The 24,647-nt window shown below is 44.6% G+C and overlaps 1 protein-coding gene across 3 annotated transcripts in view; it reads left to right on the forward strand.

Annotated features, from left to right (window-relative positions):
* The window catches only part of ASTN2 (astrotactin 2), a 653,023-nt gene that overhangs the window by 425,958 nt on the left and 202,418 nt on the right, over window positions 1-24,647 (forward strand). For all 3 annotated transcript variants that reach the window (XM_053373809.1, XM_053373810.1, XM_053373811.1), the window contains exon 13: window positions 311-499. In XM_053373809.1, the coding sequence (XP_053229784.1) occupies window positions 311-499 (189 nt within the window). The remainder of the gene's footprint in view (window positions 1-310; window positions 500-24,647) is intronic.

The raw sequence follows: 24,647 nt of genomic DNA on the forward strand, positions 1-24,647 counted from the left end.
ATTTTGCTGACAAACCCTCCCCACAATCTTCAAGCTGGTCCTGGTTTTAGCCAAGCCTTTGGTATATACTTTCCTCTCATTTTTAATCTCTTTGACACGCAGGGTCCCTTGTGCTGTTCCTTATTTTGGTGCCTCACTTTGGTGCATCAGATTTAATATTTATGCTGCACCACTGTGCTGGCCCATTTAACCTACTCCTGCCTCCCTCACCCACCAAAAAATAAACAACGTGATAGATTTTATCTGGAACTGACTTTTGTTGTTTGCTGTTTGTGCATATCTGATGTATCTTTTTGTGTTTGCTTCTCAGCTGTGTTGAGGAATACAGGCTGGCACCAGATGGCAAATCATGTCTCATGCTGTCAGACATCTGTGAGGGCCCCAAGTGCCTTAAGCCAGATGTGAAGTTCAATGATACCCTCTTTGGAGAGATGCTGCATGGCTACAACAACAGGACCCAGCATGTCAACCAAGGGCAGGTCTTCCAGATGACCTTCAGGTAGGCCTTGTTCGCCCTCAACCAGCTTTTGCTACAATGTGCATTTGCTGGGTATATAAAAAAGGTAAAGGACTTCTGACAGTTAAGTCCAGTCATGAATGCTCATCTCGCTTTACTGGCCGAGGGAGCCGATGTTTGTCCGCAGACAGTTTTTCCGGGTCATGTGGCCAGCATGACTAAGCCGCTTCTGGCAAAACCAGAGCAGCACATGGAAATGCCGTTTACCTTCCCGCCAGAGCGGTACCTATTTATCTATTTACACTTTGACGTGCTTTCGAACTGCTAGGTTGGAAGGACAGATGCATATGCATCTGGACCGGAGTGTTTGTGTGTGTCAAAAAGTCGAAAACTCCCAGATTCTGCAAAGTACCCTGAATTCCCTTTGCTCTGCAGTTTCTGATTTAGAACCCAGTGAGTTAGAAGAAGCCATACATGATGTCCATGAACCAGAGTGTACTGGCTTCATGGACTCTTCTTATGGAAATTCTTTTAGTGGTTTAGGTGCTTCTGGGGCTGGTTCTGAGCACCATCCCCCCCCCCAGAATCCCCAGCTTTGTCTACTGAAGAAGGGGGTGACAGCTGTATACATACAGTTCCTCAGAACCTCAGTTAATCCCCCACAATTACAACAACTAAATTGTCTTATATTCATCCATTTTTTGGCTGAATACTTTCATACACTCTCAAGTTTGTGCTGAGATTCCAGATTCTGCTCTAGATATCATATGCTACAACTCTTAGTATGAGTACAGCAGTGCAGAGTGTCCAGTTCTAAGCTTAGACCAAATAAATTGACCTAGGGGATGGAAGACTGCAAAGCTCTTTTATACCTTTCTAAGTTCCTTTGAGGAAGGATACATATATGTAATGTTTTCTTTTTCTTTTTTGAAGTTTAAAGTTCACAACTGATTTTAAAAAGAGGACATTGATTGGATGGCATGCGCTGAGCCCCCCATCTTGCACCTAAAGAATGATCTGGCTTCCGTTCCACTTTCCCTCTGTTCTTTTAAATTCAAACTGGGTTTAGGGCAGCTGATTTTATTGTAGGGAAAAGCCCAGTCTCCTCAGTCTAAAAGCCAGGTGCTTCCTTTTGTGGAGTCATTAAATAGGAAGTGAGGCCTCAGGCCTCTAATCTAAACCCTATCCATTAAGCACATGAGAGATAATAATAATAATAATAATAATAATAATAATAATAATAATAATAGTATGCCGCCCATCTAACTGGGTTGCCGCAGCCATTCCGGGCAGCTCACAACAAAATATTAAAAACTCAACAAAATATCCAACATTAAAAACTTTCCTGTTGTTATTACTCCCTTTTCTTTATGGTTGAAAGTACTCCGTTTCATTCTGGGATCTTACTGCTAAGCTGGAATCACAGGCAATAAGAGCCTGCTGCATCAACAACAGATGGTGCTTTTAGATTCCCTCCTAGTCCAATGCTGATTCAGCAACCCATACTCCACTGTCCTCTTCACTTGAGAAAGGTTGATGATGATGCAAATCTTAAGGCTATTCATGTCATAGTATGCAATGACTTGTTCTTGTGAGGCTGCCAGGGGCGCTGCCTGGATTTCTGAATCCCACAGAGGATAATTAGGGAGAAATCCCTTCAATGTTAAATCTCAGAAAAAGAAAACCAGTCATGGAATACTGGTGGAATATAATTAATATGAAGGCTATGAATTAATATGTGTGTGTCAGGGTGGGAGAGAATGTAGTCCATGAAAAAGGACAGATTTGCAGACAGATTTGTTGTTGATGATGTTGTTGTTGATGATGATGATGATGATGATGATATAATAATAATATTAATAATAATAATAATAATTCAAAAAATCAACATCATGGCTCTGTAGAGTGACTATATCACTCCATAGTAATAATTTTAGCTATAGTAAATGGGCACCTGCAGGTTCTCAAGCTAAACTGGACCAACAAAAAATGAGGGAAGAGGAAAGTTGTTTTGGAAATTCGAGATCAAAAACTCAGACAATTCTAAGGAAGGAAAGATGCAGATTGTTGGAGCTCACAATATGTGAATTGTTTGACTGAGCTTGTACAGTAAGCCCAAAAACTATGTACATTTAACCTGTGTGCATTCAGCTTTACGCACTTGAAATAGATAGATGATATAGATAGATGATAGATAGATGATAGATAGATGATAGATAGATAGATGATAGATAGATAGATAGCAGAAATAGGTGGGTGTCTATGAAAGATAACTTTGGCAATCCCACCCACCACTGAACCCAGTGTGTTTTGACTATATGCAGTTTTGGCTTTAGGCACGATCCCAGGAACTTAAACCCCTGCATAAGTTGCAGGTTGACTATATACACATCTGTGTAGCTTGAGTTCAATAGTTAGCTGTACATTCAATCTACTCATCAGAGGATGGTAGGATGGGGCGGTGCTTTTGACCTGACATTGAGCTGGTTGTGTTACTGCTCACTGCTGCTTACCAGGACGAAAAGGTGAGGGGGAAAGGTGATGGTGAGTTTGGCATCGTACAAGCACACCAGCAGAAGCACTGGATTGGTTCCACCAGTGCGAGGTGAGCGGTGCTACCTCTGAGAATTACTTTAGTTCCCATTTACAGAGTTATGCAGGAGAGATCCCAAGTTGTTTGACCCTTTAATTAGTTCCCTTTTCCCTCCTATAAAAACTATGCAAGACATTCTCCATTTAAAGTTTAAGTTTTGTTGTTGTTTAGTAGTTAGTCTTGTCCTACTCTTCGTGACCCCATGGACCAGAGCATGCCAGGCACTCCTGTTTTCCACTGCCTCCCGCAGTTTCGTCGAATTTATGTTGGTAGTTTCAATAACATTGCCCAACCATTTTGTCCACATATACCGTATTTTTTGCACCATAACACTCACTTTTTTCCTCCTAGAAAGTAAGGGGAAATGTCTGTGCGTGTTATGGAGCGAATGCCTACAGATGGTGGGGGGATCTGCTGCAGTTGTGAGCAGAGGATCTATGGTTCCCCTTCCTTCCCTCCTGTGTGGCTCGCTTTGAAACAGCAAAGCGGGAGAAGAGCCGCTGAGTGGGGAGGAGAGAGGGACAGAGAGCCTGCTTGCCTTAAAGGAGCAAAGCAAGCAGGCTCTCTGTCCCTCTCTCCTCCCCACTCAGCTCGCTAAATAGCATTATTAGCAGCATCCTTCTCCACACACCCCATGCGTGCTCCTTGTCCCTTGAGTGCTTTTCCTTCCCTCCCCACTTAAAACGTGGTTACAAAGCACGGATCCACATGGATCCTCAGGATTTTTGCACTGGGTCACCCCAAATTCACTGTCAGATCACATAGCATGTCCATGGCTACATCTTGCACCAAAAAAATCACTCACCCACTGTTGCCTGGGGTCGCAGTGGTGCAAAAACGTGGTTACAAAGCATGGATCCACATGGATCCTCAGGATTTTTGCATTGGGTTACTCCAAACTCACTGTCAGATCACATGTCTGTGGCCACAGCATGAACCACAAAAATCATACATCCACTGTTTCGTTTAGAATATTTTTTTTCTTGTTTTCCTCCTCTAAAAACTAGGTGCGTGTTATGGTCTGGTGTGTGTTATAGAGCGAAAAATACGGTAACTTTTACTCAGTGTACTTGCACTTGTTAGATTAAATATACAAGACAGGTGTTATTTACATTGCTGATACATCTTAGATAGGCTTGTCTCTGAGACAAATATTGTTGCAGACTGACTATCTCTGGAGCAGACAGCAGCACAACAGAAAATACCTGCTGTTCTCACACAAAAGACTTAATAACTGCTACTGCTGTGCCAATGGACATAACTGCCTCAGATGTAGGACAGCACAAAGTTCCATAGCCCTTGTGAGCATTAACCCTTTACCTAGCATTTTGAATGCTTTCATCCCATGCTACTGCCTCACCACCTACTATTCTGTAGCGACTGGTGCATTATGGTGCTTAAATTGTTGTGTTGAAGTTTTGTGTTCTTCCCTCATTGCTTTAAAATGGTTGCATTCTTTCATAAAGTTATATTGTGTGTTCTTCAGCTGTGGGTTCAGGTTTTCTGCCAACACAGGTGTCACAAGGCAGTGGCAGGGAGTTCCAGAGGAAAGGGGCAGCTCAGGAGAGAAAGGATGGGGGTGGGTAATAGAGGAAGGAATTATTTAATGTCACCTATTCTAGTTCAGCTTTCCTGTAACCACAATGTTTAGAAATCTGAAATGCAAGCTGAAATTCTTAGAAATCCAGTGCCTTTCTTTCTGGCAGCTTAGAAGAGCTTTCCAACAACCCTGTGAGATGGGTTAGCCTGAGAGCTAGTGACCTGTCCAAGGCTACCCAGTGAGTTTCATAGCTGTGTGAGGTTAAATGTCTATAAAATATAGACATTTAATGTCTATATTTTATAGACATTCATGTCTATAAAATATTTCGTAGCGGCTCACAGCAGTTTCACAGCTTATTGATATGAACCTGTGGTCCAGACCATTTTTGACATTACATTTTTGCTGATGGGTCCTGGGGCAGAAATCGTAACGTTCTAACAAATTTAATGTGTATCTGTCATGAATAAAAGTAAACCAAGAAACAGCTCTTCATACTATTCTGCTTTGCAAATGGACACCATATTTAGTATTTCTGACATCACATTTTCCCCCAGTCCAGAGGAGTAAGCTGTGGACTTCCCTCCATTAGCCCAAAAAATAACATGTTGGTAAACAGAACAGGGAAATCCCTGGAAAAATTATTTTGCCTATCTTTGGCAACACAGCCTCTGAAATCAGCTCCAGCCAGCATGGCCGGTGGTCAGGGGTGATGGAACTTCTAGTTCAGCAACATCTTGAAGAGTCATGGGCTGGATTCAGACACATCAAAGAAGTGTTTCAGTTAAACACATTGTAAACTTTGTACGGTGGTACCTCAGCTTACAGACGCTTCAGGTTACAGACTCCGCTAACCCAGAAGTAGTACCTCGGGTTAAGAACCTTGCCTCAGGATGAGGACAGAAATTGTGCGGTGGTGGCATGGCGGCAGCGGGAGGCCCCATTAGCTAAAGTGGTACCTCAGGTTAAAAGCAGTTTCAGGTTAAGAACAGACCTCCTGAACGAATTAAGTTCTTAACCCAAGGTACCACTGTATAAGAAATTGAGTTGGCAAAAATGGAACTCTACAGCACCATCTGGTGTCACAATGTTATAATGCATATACAGCACATAATGTAAAGGTAAAGGGACCCCTGACCATTAGGTCCAGTCATGACCCACTATGGGGTTGCGGTGCTCATCTCGCTTTACTGATCCGATGTTTGTCCGCAGGCAGTTTTTGTGGGCCATGTGGTCAGCATGACTAAGCCGCTTTTGGGGAACCAGAACAGCACACGGAAATGCCATTTACCTTCCCACCGGAGCGGTACCTATTTATCTACTTGCACTTTGATGTGCTTTCGAACTGCTAGGTTGGCAGGAGCTGAGACAGAGCAACGAACCGCCGACCTTCTGATCGGCAAGTCCTAGGCTCTGTGGTTTAATCCACAGCGCCACCTGCGTCCCATACAGCACATATAAAGCGTATTTTTCTTTGTCAATGTAGCTGAGTTCATCGGTTTTCTACTCCTGTTCTACAACTTCAGCAAGGGAACCCCCATACTTCTGCGTGTCCTCTGGAGGAGGAGGGCTTCCCCTCTACATACACTCTGTGGGGAAAGATGGACACTCTCCACTCAGTTATATTTTGTCTGCAGTTAAAGCCCCAACTCTGGAGACTTTTTTCTTCCCCTGCTATTTGTTCGAGCTTTGTTACTCAATTCTTGTTTTCTCTTCCCTCAGTTTCCCAATGGAAGAAGAGAAATAAATGCAGCCTTCCACCCAAGACTGCATTTAAGATAAATGGCATATGGGTTATAAAGCACTCTGTGCAGGATACATAAGCTGTTTACGTATCTCCCTGTGATTGGGAGTGCTTTGCTTTTTAGGTTTTTTGTTTTTGTTTCTTTTTTTTATCTTGTTTGTGCCAAAGATCCTGGTTAAGATATTCAAGAACCTCTCTGAGCATTAAGGACACCAGCTGTTTGAGCAGCCCTTAATTTGATGCAAGTGAAACATAGCAGGAAGCTGCCCTAATGCCGGGGATTAAAAGCCTTTTTCAACAAAGTGGAACAGGGGGGCTGCATCTTTTAAAGGGATTTACAGCTCCTTGGATCCCTTTAGCTACATGGATGAGTCAGCCTGCTGCCTGTGCCTTAGTAGCTTCAGTTTCCATAATAAATAGAATAATCACAACCCACTGTGCAAGATGGCATGGCAGGGAAGCAACAGTCGGTAGTGCAGGAATCTACCCTGAGCACCTTTATCAGGTAGTACCTAGGAATACTGTTGGGTAGTTGATTCACACCAAGTCGGACTACTGGTCCATCTAACTCAGTATTGTCTACAGTGGTACCTCGGGTTACAGACGCTTCAGGTTACAGACACTTCAGGTTACAGACTCAGCTAACCCAGAAGTAATACCTCGGGTTAAGAACTTTGTGGTGCAGTGGCAGCAGGAGGTCCCATTAGCTAAAGTGGTAGCTCAGGTTAAGAACAGTTTCAGGTTAAGAACGGACCTCCAGAACGAATTAAGTTCTTAACCCGATGTACCACTGTACACTGTAATGATGATGATAATGATAGAATTCATATTGCGGGCGAGCCTCTTCAGAGGACTAAAAGAAGGCGACAGATTTGCGAAGACTAATGACGGAAAGAGTGCTTTTATTTATGGAAGTGATGATATATGGAAACCATCTCGATATGGTGATTGGATGAATGGAAAAATTCACACAGGATTATAACTGGTGTTTACTTGCTTAAGGAGATTATCAGAAGAGATCACAAAGAAAAAAGAAAAATATATGAATAAGATGAGACGTGGGAACAGCAAGATAGGACTGGATAGAAATATGAACATTATTTGGACAGATTTGTGGATATTAACGCAGCAGCAAGAAGATGATTGGAATCCCCTTCGGAACTTGAAATATGGGTACCCCCAACAAAAAAATTAAAATTCGGCTTTGTAATTCGGAATTTATGTGATGTGATTTGATTTGATTGGTCTGTTAATAAAAATTATTTTTTTAAAAAAGATAATGATAGAATTTATATACTACTTCATCATAACCTCTAGGTCCGGGGGGTGGGGGAGCTCCATATGTTGTTGGACTTCAGCTCCCATCAGCCCCTGCTGGCATTAGCCCATGCATGGAGGTGATGGGAGTTGTAGTCCAACAACGTATGGAGGCCAACCTCTGTTTAAAAAACCTTCAGTAGAGAGTCCACCACATTAGGAGGCTTTATGTTCCACTGTCAAATAGCTCTTACTGCCAGGAAGTTCTTCCTAAAGCTTAGTCAAAATCTCCTTTCTTGGTGGTTGGGGAGGGGTGAAGCAGCTTTTCCACAGCTCTCTCTGAAATGTATTTAATATGAAAACAACACTGGACAAAACAACTCATTTTCAATTTCCTTTTCATGTTTGCTTTTTTATTTGACAAAATTCCACCCCTGTGCTGATTAAACACAAACAATTTACTGTATTTTTCGCCCTATAGGACGCACTTTTCCCCCTCCAAAAATGAAGGGGAAATGTGTGTGCGTCCTATGGGGCGAATGCAGGCTTTCGCTGAAGCCTGGAGAGCGAGTGGCGTCGGTGCGCACCGACACCTCTCGCTCTCCAGGCTCCAGGAAGCTATCCGCAAGCCTTGCACGCCCGGGGGGAGTTCCCCCAGGCGTGCAAGGCTTGCAGGCGGGAGTCTGCAGCACAGAGCACGGGGCGCCCTCCGGAGGACGCCCCGTGCTTCGCGTAGCTGTCTGCAAGCCTTGCGCACCCAGGAGATCTCCCCCCGGGCATGCACGGCTTGCGGGTGGCAGCCGACAGCGCGGAGCACGGGGCGCCCTCCGTAGGACGTCCCGCGCTTCACGCAGCTGTCCGCAAGCCTTGCGCACCGGGGGGAATTCCCCCGGGCGTGCACGGCTTGCGGGCAGCAACCTGCAGCGTGGAGCGCGGGGCGCCTCCGTAGGACGCCCCGCGCTTCACGCAGCTGTCCGCAATCCTTGCACGCCCAGGGGAACTCCCCCTGGGCGCGCAAGGCTTGCGGGCGGCAGCGCGGAGCACGGGGCGCCCTTCGGAGGATGCCCTGTGCTTCGCGCAGGATGTTGGCAAGCCTTGCGCACCGGGGGGAACTCCCCCGGGCGCGCAAGGCTTGCGGGCGGCAACCTGCAGCGCGGAGCACGGGGCGCCCTTCGGAGGACGCCCTGTGCTTCGCGCAGGTGTCCGCAAGCCTTGCGCGCCCGGGGGAAGTCCCCCCGGGCGTGCACAGCTTGCTGGCGGCAGCCGGCAGTGCGGAGCACGGGGCGCCCTCCATAGGACGCCCTGTGCTTCACGCAGGTGTCCGCAAGCCTTGCGCACCCAGGGGAACTCCCCCCGGGCGCGCAAGGCTTGCGGGCGGCAGCCTGCAGCGCGGAGCACGGGGCGCCCTTCGGAGGACGCCCCGTGCTTCGCGCAGGTGTCTGCAGCCTGCCGCCCCGCGCATGGGGCGCCCTGAAGCAGAGCGCCCCTCGCGCCGGGCAGACATCGGCCAGCCCCACAAGCTCGGGGGACAGCGGGGAGGCGCAGCGCCACCATCCCACTCTTCCCTGACCTTGTTTTGGGGGGGAAATAAAGGGAAAAAATTTCCCTTTATTTCCCCCCCCCAAAAAAATTGGTGCGTCCTATGGGATGGAGCATCCCAAGGGACGAAAAATACGGTAAGTATGTGAGTCGAAATTCATGAAAATTCAGTTCACCTCTCCCCCCCCCCTTCTTCCAGGGAGGAGGGGGGTGTCTTTATATAGTAACCCTGACTCTTCAATTCCAGAATGGCAGGCTTTTGTTTCAGCAAAGTTATGTTAATGTTGTCATGCTTCATGTTGGGTCACTGAACCGACGAGGGAGGAATTGTCATAATATTGATGGGAAGTTTTGGCAAGTTAATTTTAAAGCTGTCACTTGGCATCTCCCTCACTGTTGCTTCTCAATAAAACTCCATGATGATTATGGGTCATGCATGACAGCTAGAGAGCAATTCCTGCAACCAAGAGCTGGCAAACAGTGTCGTTTCCCCCTCTCCCCCCCGACATCCTTTCCCCAGACCCCAACCTTCCTTATCACCTACAGTGGTACCTCAGGTTACATACGCTTCAGGTTACATATGCTTCAGGTTACAGACTCCGCTAACCCAGAAATAGTGCTTCAGGTTAAGAACTTTGCTTCAGGATGAGAACAGAAATCGTGCTCCGGCGGTGCGGCAGCAGCAGGATGCCCCATTAGCTAAAGTGGTGCTTCAGGTTAAGAACAGTTTCAGGTTAAGAACGGACCTCCGGAACGAATTAAATACTTAACCCGAGGTACCACTGTACTTTCTTTCTTCTGGTTTGCTACTCAGTTATGGATTATTCACATGGCCCAAACTGAACCTGCTCTTAAGAATTTGAAAATGAAACCTTGGGCTATACATCCCTACCTCACCTTATTGCTCTTTAAGAACATAAAGAAGAGCCCGGCTCAGTCAGACCAAAGGCACCTCTATACATTTACAACAACAACAAGAAGAAGACAATGAGGGCCACCTTTCTTTATGGAAAAGCTTCCAGAGACAGAGGCTGATTTAGGGCATCATGGCTGGTTGCCCTGCACAGAGCTCTGAGCCAGAGGCACTCGGCTTTGGGAAGGAGGCATGAGAGCTCTAGCAGGGTCCTAGAGTGTGCCCGCCTGCTGCCCAAAGCCTAGTTAGTGCTTGCTCAGCTTTGGGAAGGAGATGGAAGACCTCCTTCCCAAAACCTAGCACCTCTCTTACCCATCTTTGGGAAGGCAGCTCTGGTGAGGAGCATCTAATTTTGGCCTCACACAGGGTGCCATATTACCAAGGTCCATCCATGCAGAGACTATATGCCAGTGATGGGCAGTGACAGAGGCAAAATAGGATAGAGCAACTGATGTTCTTTGCTTTCTCATGGTTCCCTGCGGTTCCCCACTTTTGATATATCTAGCATTTCATTCTCACAGTGACTAACAGGTTAGCCTGGATAGCTCAGCTGGTTAGGGCATGGTGCTGATGATGCCAAGGTTGCAGGTTCAATTCCTGTATGGGCAGCTGCATATTCCTGAATTGTAGGGGGTTGGACTAGAGGATCCTCAGGGTCACTTCCAACCCTATGATTCTATGTCCAATCCCATGCCATGCAGGAAACTAACCAAAACATCCATGACAGATGGCAATCCAACCTCTGCTTTAAAAAATGCAAGGAAGGAGAGTCCATAACTTCTCAAGTGAGACCATTCCTCTGTCAAACAGCTCTTATTGTTAGAAAGTTCTTCCTGATGTTTAGTTGGAATCTCCTTCCTTGTAACCTGAAGCCATTGGTTCATGTCCTACCTCCAGAGCAGGAGAAAACAAGCTTTCTCTGTCTTCCTTGTGACAGCCCTTGAAATATTGGAGATGGCTGTCATATCTTCTCTCAGTCTCCTCTTTTCCAAGCTAAATGGTCTCAGTCCAGTATACCTGAAGGAGCGTTTCCATCCCATCGCTCAGCCCAGACACTGAGGTCCCCCTCTGAGGGTCACTGTGAGAAGTTACAGGGAACCAGGGAGAGGGCCTTCTTGGCAGTGGCGCCCTCCCTGGGGAATGCCCGCCCATCAGATTTCCAGAAGATAAAGAACTACACAACTTTAAGGTTTCTGGGCACCTCCACATTTAATGGTGGGCATTCTCTGTGGCCCCTCCAGGAGCTGTGAAGAAGTTCAGGCAGTGGGGAGGGAGGAAATAAATCCTCTCAAAACTTTCCAGGATTACTAGAAAGACTGCGGCACCCGCAGCGCCATGTGAACCCGTGTCTGCTACTTTGGAAGGCAGAACAGGAGTAACCTGGGAGCAAGCCCCTGCCAAGGAATGAGCCTCCATTTTCCAGCATGATTTGTGGAAATGTTCCTCCTTAATTCAGCTAATTGGATGAATCATGAGGCATTTCTGAAGCAGGATATGCAAACAGGCTGCGATTAATCAGTTGCTGAAAGAACTGATACTTTTGAAGGTATTTGAATGATATTTTAAAGCTTTGGAAAATTCCTGCAGCAGGCATGAATGGGAAAAGAGGAGGGCAGGGTGCCTGACGTTTTCTTATGATTATTGGATATGGTTTCCTTTCCCTCTGCCCTCCCCTGCACAATGGAAAGAGGCATGTGTAGTTGCTTGTATGTTTCTTCTTGGATGAGAAGGAGGGGAATACATTTGATTTATGTTTTACAAGGAATTCAATACGGCTTTGTACGTCAACACGGCTTTATACGTCAACACTTTATCCCCCTTGATTGAGGAGTGAATGGGTGATATTTATTACCATCTCCAGATGGGGCGTTGTGAGAGAAGGAATGCAGTGAAAAAATAACCTGCAGCTTAACTGCTATGGAGCCGAGGAGAGGCAGAATTTGAGAGAGCCTTGTGTTACAACCGGCACTGGAGAGGAAGGCATAACAGGGTAGGATCCAACGGCTCAGAGAAAAGGTCTGGAAGATTTGCTCTGCATGTTTGGCTGCAGTCAAACGGATTGCTGTGTGGCTGTGTTATCACTGGAATGCTGTGCATCCTTGAATGAACACACACACAAAACAGACACTCAACCAGGGAAAGATCTACAACTGGAACAGTGAGCGAGAGGATTTGAGTAGGAAAAGGAGTTCAATTGGGGGGGAAAACTACACATGCTATTTGGATTATATATACTAAGATTTAATTGAGCTGTTTGCTGTTTCCAGGGCTGTAAAGGGGCAACTGAATGAATGCAATTCTATTGGCAAAAATGAAGTGATGTCATCTAGAGACTAAATGAGAATTGACACAGCAGTGAGGATACATCTTAGACATACCCTATAACGAGAGTGGGAAACAATTTATTTATGTTTGAAATTGTATTGAACTGAATTAATTTGGTTTGATTTGTAATAATTTGGAAAATCAATAAAAATAATTGGCAAAAACACACACACCACAAATCAACTTTTAGAAGACATCTGAAGGCAGCCCTGTATCCAGAAGTTTTTAATGTTTGACATTTTACTACCTTTTTATATTTGCTGTAAGCAGACCAGAGTGTCTGGGGAAACCCAGCCAGATGGGTAGGGTATAACAAAAACAAACAACAACAAACAACATACCAAGCTCCCTCAATTGTTTCTCATAAGGCTTGGTTTCCAAACCCTTAAACATCTTGGTTGTCCTCCTCTGCACATGTTCCAGCTTGTCAAGATCTTTCTTAAATTGTGATGCCCAGAACCAGGGACAGTATTCCAGGTGTGGTCTGACCATGAGATCAGTATCCCACTCCCCCAATTATTATCCAGTGACTGAAATTGATTGATTGATTATATTTCTATGCCACTTTTCATTCAAATTAATCACAAAGCAGCTTACAAACAATAAATATTAATGTAATAGAACATAACAAATACGACATAAATCTTATAGAATAACAAATAATTGGTAAAACAATTACAAATAATCAGTAAAACAATAGCCATCCCTAAAACACTATTAACAAAACAACTAAAAAAATAAGCTAAACAGTACTATTACAAAAAAGTCATATTATAGGATTCACAAAGTACTACAGCAGTCATAATCTATAAAACAATATTATGTCTATACAAAATTAAATCTATAAAACAACATTAACAAAATAGCAACCAAAAATAATCTAAGCACCACTGAATTCATATATACACACACCTCACCCCCATGGCTCACAATCTTCTACTCAAAAAAAAATAAATCCTTTCTGTAGCACCTTAGAGACCAGCTAAGTTTGTTATTGGTATGAGCTTTCATGTGCATGCACACTTCTTCAGATACCTTCAGATATCTTCTACTCATAATGCCCGTGGCAGCAACTCCCTTTTGAAGGCTCCTAGGGTTCTAGGGTGGGACAAGTCAGGTGTAAAAAGCCTTTGTCTGGTGGCCAGCATTAAGTCTCTTTCCTCTCGGAGGCATCCTGTGACAGATCCTGGAAGTTCCATATAGTCATTGTAGTCAGTAACCATTGATAGACCAAATGATATTTCCCCCATTCTCATATGTTAGGATAGTAAGTGGGGCATCTCAGTGGGACTGTGTGTCACCAATCCTGAAAGCATTGCACAGGCTGCCAACAAGCTACTGAGCCCAAGACAAGGTGCTACTAGCACACAAGGACCTAAAAGAATGGCTTCCCCAATATCGATGATATTGGAACCTATCATTGGCAGGCGAGGCCTTGTTAGGGGTGATGTATCTGCCACTCTGGGCTGCTTCAAGAGGAAGGGTGGGATATAGGTTAAAAATAATTAAATAAGTGCATTTATTTATAACCTGGTGGCTGCTGTCGTGCTCCTGTCGTAACTGTAATAGAAGTGAGGCTAACTCCTTAAGCATAAGCCCTAGAGAAGTACCAACAACTGTTCCATTTTTTTTAAAATGTGAACATATGGTAGACATATGTCTTTCCTTGCAGTGAGCGGCATGAACTGTAAGCCCCTTTACGTAGTGCACCCCCTTAGTCCTTTCTGTGTGCCTGCAGAATTAGGAGAGTCTGGCTTGTTGGCTCATGCTAAAAGGCCAGCATATGAATGAGGATATTGTGAAAAGAAAGGCTATAGCTCAGCAAGTAGGGCTAGAAAAGACTCCCATCTGAAGTCTGCAATATAAAATCCAGTGCAGAGGAAAAGCAGCTTGAGGATCAGCAGAAGCATTATGGGGGATTGTACACACATGAAGGTGATGGATGGTTGATGAAGGTTCCTGTGTGAGAGGCAGGGAAGGGAAGATCTCCCAGGGTGGGAGGCTGGGAGAAGAAAGGGAAGCTCCCAGGTGAGAGCTGGGAGGGTCCACCCTCTTCTTTGATCTTAATCAAAGGATTAAGATCTACCTTTGAGAGAGGACTCTACATTTTCATTTTCTTTGTTTTTGTCTAGATTTGTTTCGTTTATCTTAATGTATTACAAAAAAACCTTAATAAAATCTTATGAGCAAAAAAAGTAGAAGCATTATGGGGGGAAACCATTGCTGAATGACAGAGCATCTCCTTTGCATGCAGAAGATACCAGGTTCAACTCCCGGCATCCCCAAGTAGGGCTTGTTTTAAACATGCCCTGTTTTAAACTTTGGAGAGCTGCTGCCAGTCTGTGCAGACAGTATGAAGCTAGATGAACTAATTCTCTGACTTGGTGTAAGGAAATTTCCTTCAATTAAGGGTCAGGTGGGATTATTTAGCTTGGTAATATTTTGGCCTTTCTCTTTACCTCTTAGTTATGTATTTCCAGGAAAGGTCTTGTATCTCTGGTTTATTGACCAACCCTGTCAAACAAAAGCCTGTGATTCTGATCTCAGGATGAAGGAAGACCCTTTAGATCTTTGAGCACATTTTGAATAGCTCTTGGGGAATATTAAATGTAAAGCATGTAACAACATTAAATTAATTTCATTGATTTTAAAAAGAGGGGTCCTTTGCAGTACCTAAATGTAAAAAGAATAATTGGTCTGTTTATTATTCCTGCCCTGAAGAGCACCACATTTCTCGGTGCCTTGAATAGCTTGTTTACCTCTTACCCTTCAGCTTGGCATAATAGATAGATCTGCTTCCCCAGGGCTGGCTTCTATTTCATTCCCTTTTATTATGGGTTTTTGTATGTGTGCATGCGCAATTCTATTACCTGTTCAGCGCTCTAAAGCCTCGGACATATTGGTTGGAGGGTAATGATAGTTTTTGAACCCGGGCTAATACCTCCACAGCACATGCTGTGCCGAAGGATTGGACCGAGGGACGTGCTGGCTAGAGAGAAAAATTGAGCCCTTTGCAGTTTAAGCGGGGGAGCGGTACTCTCATGGCAGTTGGCTGGCTCCGTCAGCTCCCACTTGATATGCAGGCTCACGCAGGGAAATTCAAAGCAGTGTGCAGAAAAAAAAGCTCTCCTGCCATCCGAGAACAGCATTAGTTCCTCAAGATCCATTTTGAACAAGCCGACTCTTCTTGCCCGTGCCAACGTCTCTTTTAGATAATTTGGCCTTTGCATTTCTCTGCATGCAGATGAGATCCCCAAGGTCAGGGGAGCCTTGTTGCAACACAAGTGGGTAAACACCTTACTTGTTTCTGCAAGGCTGCACATACCCTCCGCAGCATTGGTTAAGGTGGTAAGAAGGCAGTGTATTAGCTGCAGATCTTTGGGGTTTTCATCCGTTTTGACTGTGCCCAACTCTGCAAACAATATAAGGAGGGAACCCGAAAGGGTCTGATATTAATTTAACGTATGGCTCCTCCCACCTGTCCCCCTGCCAAATGCTAGGCTTTGAATAACTACAGATTGGGCAACATTACGTAGCATATTTTGTCATTGTCTGTATTCTCTTTGTCTGGTTTTGCTATTTAGCTCTTCAGTGAAGGGTGTGAAATGTAAACTAGTAGATGGAATAGCTGCTCTGAATAAGGCAAAACTGTGCCTTTAGTAAATTCAAGACATATTCCAGGTTCTATTTTCCAGAAACTGGCTGCTTTTAATGTTCTCTGCTTTTAAAGTGCTGCTGCTGCTGTTCATATGCTGTCATATATTGTTATATTATTGTTAATATGTAAGCAGCCCCAAGTATATTTTAATACAGAAGGGTGGAATACCTATATGACCTTGTGGACTGGTCTGGAAACTCCTGTGGGGCAGAATGCAGTGGCTAAACTGCTGGTGGGGCGACATGTCTGCTAACATATACTCTGTCAGTTGATATGCTAGCAGGCGATGTTCAAGGCTTTTTTGTTGATACACAGAGCCCTGAAGAACTTTTGTCCAGGATACCTTAGGGACTGCCTGAGTCCTGCCCCCCTGCCCCCCAAAAAATGTTACAGAGACCTTATTGATCTCAATCAGAAGTCAAGCATTTACTGCCACAGGTTCTGTGTTAATGGAACGCTCTTCCAGCAGAGATTGAGCAAGATTGATGTTTGCTCTGATTTTGAGCTAAAGAGCAGATTTTCCCTGGGAAAGAAGCAGGGCAAGGGGGAAACTGCTTGGACCTATACTTTCTATGCATAAGACAAGCGAAAGTATGGATGAGCCGTCAGGGGTGAAGTGGTTAGGTCCCAGTCGCAGCAAGGGAGCATGGAATACGTGGCCCTTGATATGCTGATGGACTCAAATTCCCTGTTCCATTCACCCTGGCAAATGGTAACAAGAGCTGCAGCTACACAACATTTGGAGGATGACAGGTTCCCCAACACTGCCAGATTGAACCCAACAGCATTGGCAAAGAGCTTCTGTGACAGTGGAGTAAGAACACTGGGCCAATGGTCCATCTAGTCCAGCACTTTGTTCTCACAGTGAGCAACCAGATGCCTCTGGGAACCCCACAAAAAGGAGTGCAACAACATTCTCCCTACCTGTGATTCATATCAGCTGGAATCCAGAGGCAAATGACCTCCAAGACCGGAAGTAGAACATAACTATTAGAGCTGGGGGGTTTCCCTGCCTCCATGCCATGTAGTTCCTGCCAAGTGTTCTTAAGTAAAGGGACCCCTGACCATTAGGTCCAGTCGTGGCCGACTCTGGGGTTGTGGCGCTCATTTCGCTTTATTGGCCGAGGGTGCCGGCTTACAGCTTACAGCTCATGTGGCCAGCATGACTAAGCCGCTTCTAGCAAACCAGAGCAGCGCATGGAAACGCCGTTTACCTTCCCGCCGGAGCAGTACCTATTTATCTACTTGCACTTTGACGTGCTTTTGAACTGCTAGGTTGGCAGAAGCAGGGACCGAGCAACGGGAGCTCACCCCGTCACGGGGATTCGAACCGCTGACCTACTGATCGGCAAGTCCTAGGCTCTGTGGTTTAACCCACAGCACCACCCGTGTCCCTTACCAAGTGTTCTTACTTCCTAAGAAAACTGGAAAGAAACAGCTTCCCATAGCTTGCTCTCCACCCACCTTTCCTGCACCATAGAACACACTGCATCTTCTCCACAGATGTTTGTAATCTGTTCAGTGAGTGAAAATAGTCATTATCTTGTTAGCTTGCTGTGGTGAAGGAAGTTCAAATTTGCATTTTCACAGATAATCACCAAGCACAAAAAGGGCCTTCTCATGCAGCAGCGTTAATTGGGCTGAATGGTTAGGGAGGAAACTCCTGCCACCAAAGCGCCAGATCATCCTTCACTCAACTTAGAAGAGATACTGGGAAGAGCCAGTTCTAAAAATAGGCAAGCCATGGTGGGAGGGAAGAAGATTTGATGCTGATGGAAAGGGGTGTGGTAGTGGTGTTGGTAGCAGGATGTGGGACGGTTCCAAAGGAAGTGGAGTACAATAGCAATATTTGTATTAATATTAAATGACAGTGAAAAAGGGAGATGAAAAAGATAACTCAGACAGATTTTCCCCCTCTGCAGATATGTTGTGAGTATAGTGGTACCTTGGTTTAAGAACAGCCCGGTTCACAAACTATTCGGTTTACGAACTCCGCACAACCAGAAGTAGTGTCCTAGTTAGTGAACTTTACCTTGGTCTTAGAATGGAAGCCAAACGGTGGAAGGGCACTGGCAGCAGGAGGCCTCATTGGGGAAAGTGTGCCTCGGTTTAAGAATGGTTTTGGTTTAAGAACGGACTTCCGGAATGGATTAAGTTTGTAAACCAAGGTACCACTGTATTATAACAGTTTTATCCAGCTTTTTATCCAGGTACTTCTAGCATTACCTGAGCTCCAGTAAGGCTGGAGTAGACCTAAACCCATTCTTTTTTTTGGGGGGGGGGGGAGCTGAAAAAACATCGCATCTGGCAACCAATACGCCACTTTGGTTTCAGATAGTACACGGGTAGACAAGTCTAAAAAGCCCAGGACACAAATTTTCACAGTCCTCTGGCAGCTATGGTGGTTCATTTACCAGAAGTATGTATTAAGCATTAACTCTGGAAGTGTATACTCCATTCTGATCAAACTAAGCCTCCTAGAGCACAATATACATCAGCATGACTCCCCCTCCAATATCATAGAATTGTAAAGTTGGAAGGTACCTCAAGGGTCATCTAGTCCACCCCTGCAAATCTGACCATGAAACCTTCATCCCCTCGTTATTCGATTTAACAGCATTGAACATTGTTGTGCTTATAGATCTGCTATCCTAGAGAACAAAAAACAAGGACTCAAATGTGAGTATCTTCTTCCAAATGGAACCTCTGACACGTCAAGCTATTTCCCGTTTAGTCATGGGAAACAAAAAGAGGCAGTAAATTGGAAATTTCTTGGTGTGGAGCTTTCCCATTGCACCTCTGGGTATGAGCTAGCAATGGGAAATTGGCAAAACCCCTCAAACATTTACATAATTGGCAAAACACAACATAGGTGAAAACAAAAAACATGAGCCTTTCATCACATAGGACAGTCCTACAGTTGGGTGTGCTCATGTGCAGGATGGTGCTATTTTAAAACCAGGCCTGGATTTTCCAATGTTAGATGTTTTTGAAGGCAAAGAATGCCAGGCAGCTGGTGCAGCAGCAGTAGTCCAGGAAAGTCTTCATGGAAGACCATGAGAGGATTAGAATGGAGGGAGTTAACATAGAAAAGAGGAACTAATTCAGATGCTTGATGTGGCATGGAGGACAAAGGCGCATGAATGGACGTCCTCCTAGTACAAACTTAGATGTAGAGTATGCTTCTATAATAAAGTGTCACTCTTCGCCAGGGGTAGGGAATCTTGGGCCTGGCCACTGAATATGGCTCTCTAGTCTTCTCTGTGTGGCCCTCACAACTGTCCTCAGGCCACACTCCTCACCAGAACTACTTTGCACTGTACTTGAATGTTTTTGCCTGGGAGAAATGTGTCCCTGAACTCTTGGCTGCCGGTATAAAGGTAAATGTTTCATTCATCACTCTGCCCACTTTTGCCTCTGACCCTGCCCATAACTGGCATGTCACCCAGAAAGGAATGTGGGCCCCAGGCTGTAGAAGGCTCCCTGGCCTTCCTCTGTATCACCATTTTGTATGAGACAAATGAATACCTATCACCAGCAATACCTACTGCATTCTGTCTAGTAGCATGGGGAGCTTCTCACCAAAGTCCAGCTCTTCTATAGTCCTAAAGTCAAGGTGGGTTGAGGAAGTCTCCAGGTTTCCCTTACTGCCTGGATAGTAAGCCTTTCAGAATCGGGCATGATTCTCTTTGTACCTCCCTGTTCTCTTCATCTTGCAGCTGATGGCTAGGCATGGAATTAGCTGACCTAGGAGGTTTTCCTTGTCTCTTAAGATTTTATTATTATAAATTTAACCTGGGATTATTGCACGGTTACTCCACATTATTAAGCAGTGTGACAGAAAATTGGTTTTACAATTATAATAATAACTTAGATATATTACACAACTTACCTTTCATCCCTAAAGGAGGTCCAAAGTGCTTCCCCCACCTGTCCCCATTGCTGATGCCTTTCCAGGGCACCCATAAAATAAAAAAATCCTCCAGCACCAAGTTGCAATTTAAATTCCCCACAATTCCACAGAATGACACCACATTTGGGGGGATTGTCAGAAATTACGTAAAATGGCAGTGCCAAGACCCTCTGTGAATGACCCAGTACCACCAAATGAAAATGCATTAAAGGGAACCTTGCCAAGGTGTCAGGGACTGGGCAGAGGAGGAATGGTGGAGACTGCCTCCCCATTCTGACCCTTCCAGGGTAGAGGAAGAGGAAGACAGTATAGATTTACAACAGTGGTTTGTGGGAGGTCACAGTTCAGAGGCAGATGAGGGGGAAAGCTGGGAAATAATGGGAGAGGAGGAGGCAGAAGCAGCGTGACAGCTGACTGACATGGTGTCATTAGAAAGCATCCCAAACACTACATCTCCCAGAACCCAGCGAGCCTTGAAAGTAGGAAAGCAAAGAGCTCAAAGACAGAGGGCACATAGTAGCACCCATAGATGTCACGAATGAGGAAGCAGGAGAGACGGGGGGTTGAGATTCACTCAGAACAACGCCTTTATCCAAGAGGCTGGGTTCTATAGCCTCTCTCTGTAACAGAAGGACCTCCTCTATTCTAGGCTTTATTCTGGGAGTGAGGGGCTTGAACTGTGTAGCCCTTAATAAAACCCATCTCCCCTCCCCCCCAGCTCCTTCAGTTTAAGTCAAATTACTACTCTGTCCTTTTACTTAGGGGGCTATCAGAAAGTAAGGGGGCAGCCGCCTTGCCCCAAGCACTGAGCTAGGGGTTCAGAATGAATGTTCCAAAGCAGAATCTGTACAAGTCCTTTGCTCCACTGAAGTTGATAGAAGCTTTGGCATGCACTGAAGTGGGAACCAAATTTCAATTTGGCATTGGTATTTGAAGCAGCACTGAGCACTAAATAGACACCAACCATTGGTACACATTACAATTTCCTAATAATCCTCCGCCAAGCCATACCTTGAGGACAGCATGAAACAAGTGTTTCATGGCCATTGTGTCCATAGTAGTCTGTGTCTCACTTGCAGGATCATCACCTTGTCACCACAAGTGGGCTTGCACGTTCCTATAAGTGGTCCTATTTAGGATTCACTCTGCTTACCCTGAAAAGGGGGAGGGGCTAGAAAAAGTGCCCTAAACATAGTCTGCTTCTTTCCCCCCTGACTGGATCACCACACAGCGGTTGTAAAAGACAATTGAAATTTGGAACATGTAATATATGCACTTTGTTGAATAACACAGATAATGAGCATCCTGAATGCAGGACTGCAATCATTGCCAGAGAGTTGTGATGTTTTAATATTGATATTGCAGCACTTCAAGAAACTCAAAAAGCAGGAGAGGGATAATTGAAGGAAGAAAAAGGAGGCTATACATTCTTCTGGAAAGATGTACCTGAACAAGAATGAAGAATACATGGAGTAGGCTTTGCTATAAAAAATGATCTTGTGAAGCTCTTGTCAGAAGTCCTTACTGGCATTAATGAGCAACATTCAACCCTTCAAATAAAACTCACCAAAAACTAGCAGGTGACTATTCTAAGTTTTTATGCACCTACACTGGGTGCCAATGAAGACATTAAAGAAAAATATTATTCTCAGCTGGATGCCATCCTATCAGAGACACCTAAGGAGATTATCCTCCTGGGTGATTTTAACACAAGAGTTGCATGAGATTTCAATCTGTGGCCAGGAACTATTGCGAAAGAAGGAATTGGCAACACCAACCAGAATGGAATTTTACTTTTGACTATATGTGCAGCACATAACCTTGTTATTACCAACACACTCTTCAAAAAAAAAATAATCATGGAAGCACCCTAACTTGAAACACTGGCACCTCTTAAATGATATAATAGTCCAAGCTAAAGATTGGTGTGATGTGCTCCTTACAGAGCCATGACAAGTGCCGACGAGTGCTGGACATATCACGAATTAACACATTCCACAATGGCTGTTAACATTGTACCTCAACACAGGCTTAAAGGAAGGAAACCAAGGTGTAAAATGAACACTCAAGCCCTTCAAGATTCTATTAAGTGGGCTTGCTTCCAAATGACTCTTAAGGACCACCTGCTTTTGGAGTTCCCTGATAGCATCAAGGAACACTTGACCAAGCTAAAATATCCATTACTATGGCCAGTGAACAAACTATTGGATACTAACCAAGAAACAGCAGGACTGGTTTGATGAGAATGATAGTGACATAGAATGCATTATCAACAAGAAAAGATCTGGCAAAGAAATAGAAACTGCATCACTAAGGAAAAAAACCTACGCTAAGGCCGAGTTTCAAAGAAGAACCAGAGAACTAAAGAACACCTGGTGGATAAAAAAGCTCAAGGGATCCAGCACTTAGCCAACACTTATGATACATGGGACTTCTTTAAAGCCACAAAGACAATTTATGGGCCAATATATTATGATATAAGCCTCCCACAGATGGTACCACACTTCTGTTACCCTGGAAAGAACATTACCAGCATCTCCTTAATCGCAACTCCCAGGAGCTGCCATGGTCCTCTCGCAAATCCCGCAAAAACAAATTAGAGACGAGCTTGCAGTATCTCCAGATTTGGGAGAGATGTGTACAGCTATTAACCAAATGAAAAACAACAAAGCCAGTGAACCTGATGGGATACTTGCCAAAGTCTTCAAAGTGGTCAGAAATGAACTTACAGATAGTGGCGGAGGTTACGTCCATACTGCCAAGGAGCAAGCTGCTCACGGGGGCGGAACGAGCCGCCCATGGCAGACACTCGGTGCGCCACTTGCCCACGACTCCCAAGCATTCCCCCAAGCTGTCAAAATGAAGGGGGAAGAGGGGAATGCTGCTGCCAAAGCAGCACAGCTCCCCACCTTACCCCGACAGCTCACGGTAGGCTTGAGAGTCACCGGCAGGTGGCACGCTGAATGTCACCCCCCTCAGTGAGGGCATCTGGGGTGCTCCGCCCCCACTGCCCCACTTCCTATGCCCCTGCTTACAGAACAATTTCACAAGCTCATAAAAAGAAAATCTGGGAGAGAGGAGATCTCAGCAGACTTTAGGGTTGCCAAAATTATCAATCTTTATAGAACAGATTGCAGAGACTACTGTGTTGAGGCATCTCTTTATTAGCTGGGGCTGGAAAAATTCTTGGAAGGATCTTAACAAACCATCTTCTAACTATATCTGAGGATACCCTTCCTGAATCACAAAATGGTTTTCAACCTAGGGGGGCAGTGGACATGATTTTCACTGCTCAACAGCTTCAAGAAAAATCCAGAGAGCAAAACTAACCCCTGTATATGGGGTTGACCTGACCAGGACCTTCAACACTGTAAATTGTACTGCCTTGTGGACTGTCCTTCTGAAAATTGGCTGCCCAGATAAATTTGTGAACATCCTTCAGTTCCTCCACGATAATATGACAGCAACATTCGCAGATAACAATGGCTCTCAAAGTGAACCATTCACAGTGGGAATAGACGTTAAACAAGGATGTGTTATCACCGCAACTCTATTATTTTCATTGCCATGATCCTACACTTTGTCAAAGGGAAACTCCCCATCGGGGTAGAAATCATATATTGAACAGATGGAAAGCTCTTCAATCTGAGCAGGCTGAAAGCAAAGAGTAAGGTTACCATAACCTCCATCATAGAGCTTCAATATACTGATGACAACATAGTGTGTGCACACTCAGAGGATGACCTCCAAACCATCCTAAATATCTTCACAGAAGCTTATGGAAAGCTCTGCCTATCACACAACATCCAAAAAACCAAAGTGCTGCATCAATAAGCACAAAAAACCCTTTGCAGCACCACAAATCCAACTTAATGGTGTAACATTGGAAAATCTCAATTATTTTTTTCTACCTAGGCAATTATCTTTCCACAAGGGCCGACATTGATGCCAAAATTCAGCATTGCCTGAGCTGTGTGAGTACAGCTTTCTACCAATTGAAGCATGTGGTGTTTGAGGACCAGGACATTTGCAAGGAAACAAAAATATTTTTAGTTTTTAAAATTTTTTTACTTTTTAAAATTTATACCCCACCCATCTGGCTGGGTTTCCCCAGCCACTCTGGGCTGCTTCCAACAGAACACTAAAAACAGAATAAAACTTCAGACATTAAAAACTTCAAACATTAAAAACTTCCCTAAAATGCTCGTTTACAAAGCTATTGTACTACCAACCTTACTGTGCACTTGTGAAACATGGACCACTTATAAACACCATTTCCTACTCTTCCAAAGATTCCATCAGTGGTGTCTTCAAAAAAAATTACATATCACTTGGGAAGGTAAGCAACCTAATGTCAGATTACCGGAAGAAGCAAAGATCACCATTGTTGAAGCAATGATTCTTTGACATCAACTTTGTTGGACTGCTCATGGTGTTTGGATGCCTGATTATCGTCTTCCAAAGCAACTACTCTTCTCCCAACTCAAGAATGGAAAGTGAAATACTGGTGGACAACAAAAGAGGTTTTAAGATGCCCTCAAGGCAAACCTTTAAAAATATAGTATAAACACCAACAACTGGGAAACACTGGACTGCGAGCGCTCCAGTTGGAGAACAGCCTCTACCAAAGGTGTCATGGGCTTTGAAGAAGCACAAACTGAGGACAAATGGAAGAAATGAGCTAAGAGGAAGGCACATTTGGCAAATC

This window comes from Podarcis raffonei, chromosome Z, assembly GCF_027172205.1.
Source record: "Podarcis raffonei isolate rPodRaf1 chromosome Z, rPodRaf1.pri, whole genome shotgun sequence".
NCBI classification, from domain to species: domain Eukaryota; kingdom Metazoa; phylum Chordata; class Lepidosauria; order Squamata; family Lacertidae; genus Podarcis; species Podarcis raffonei.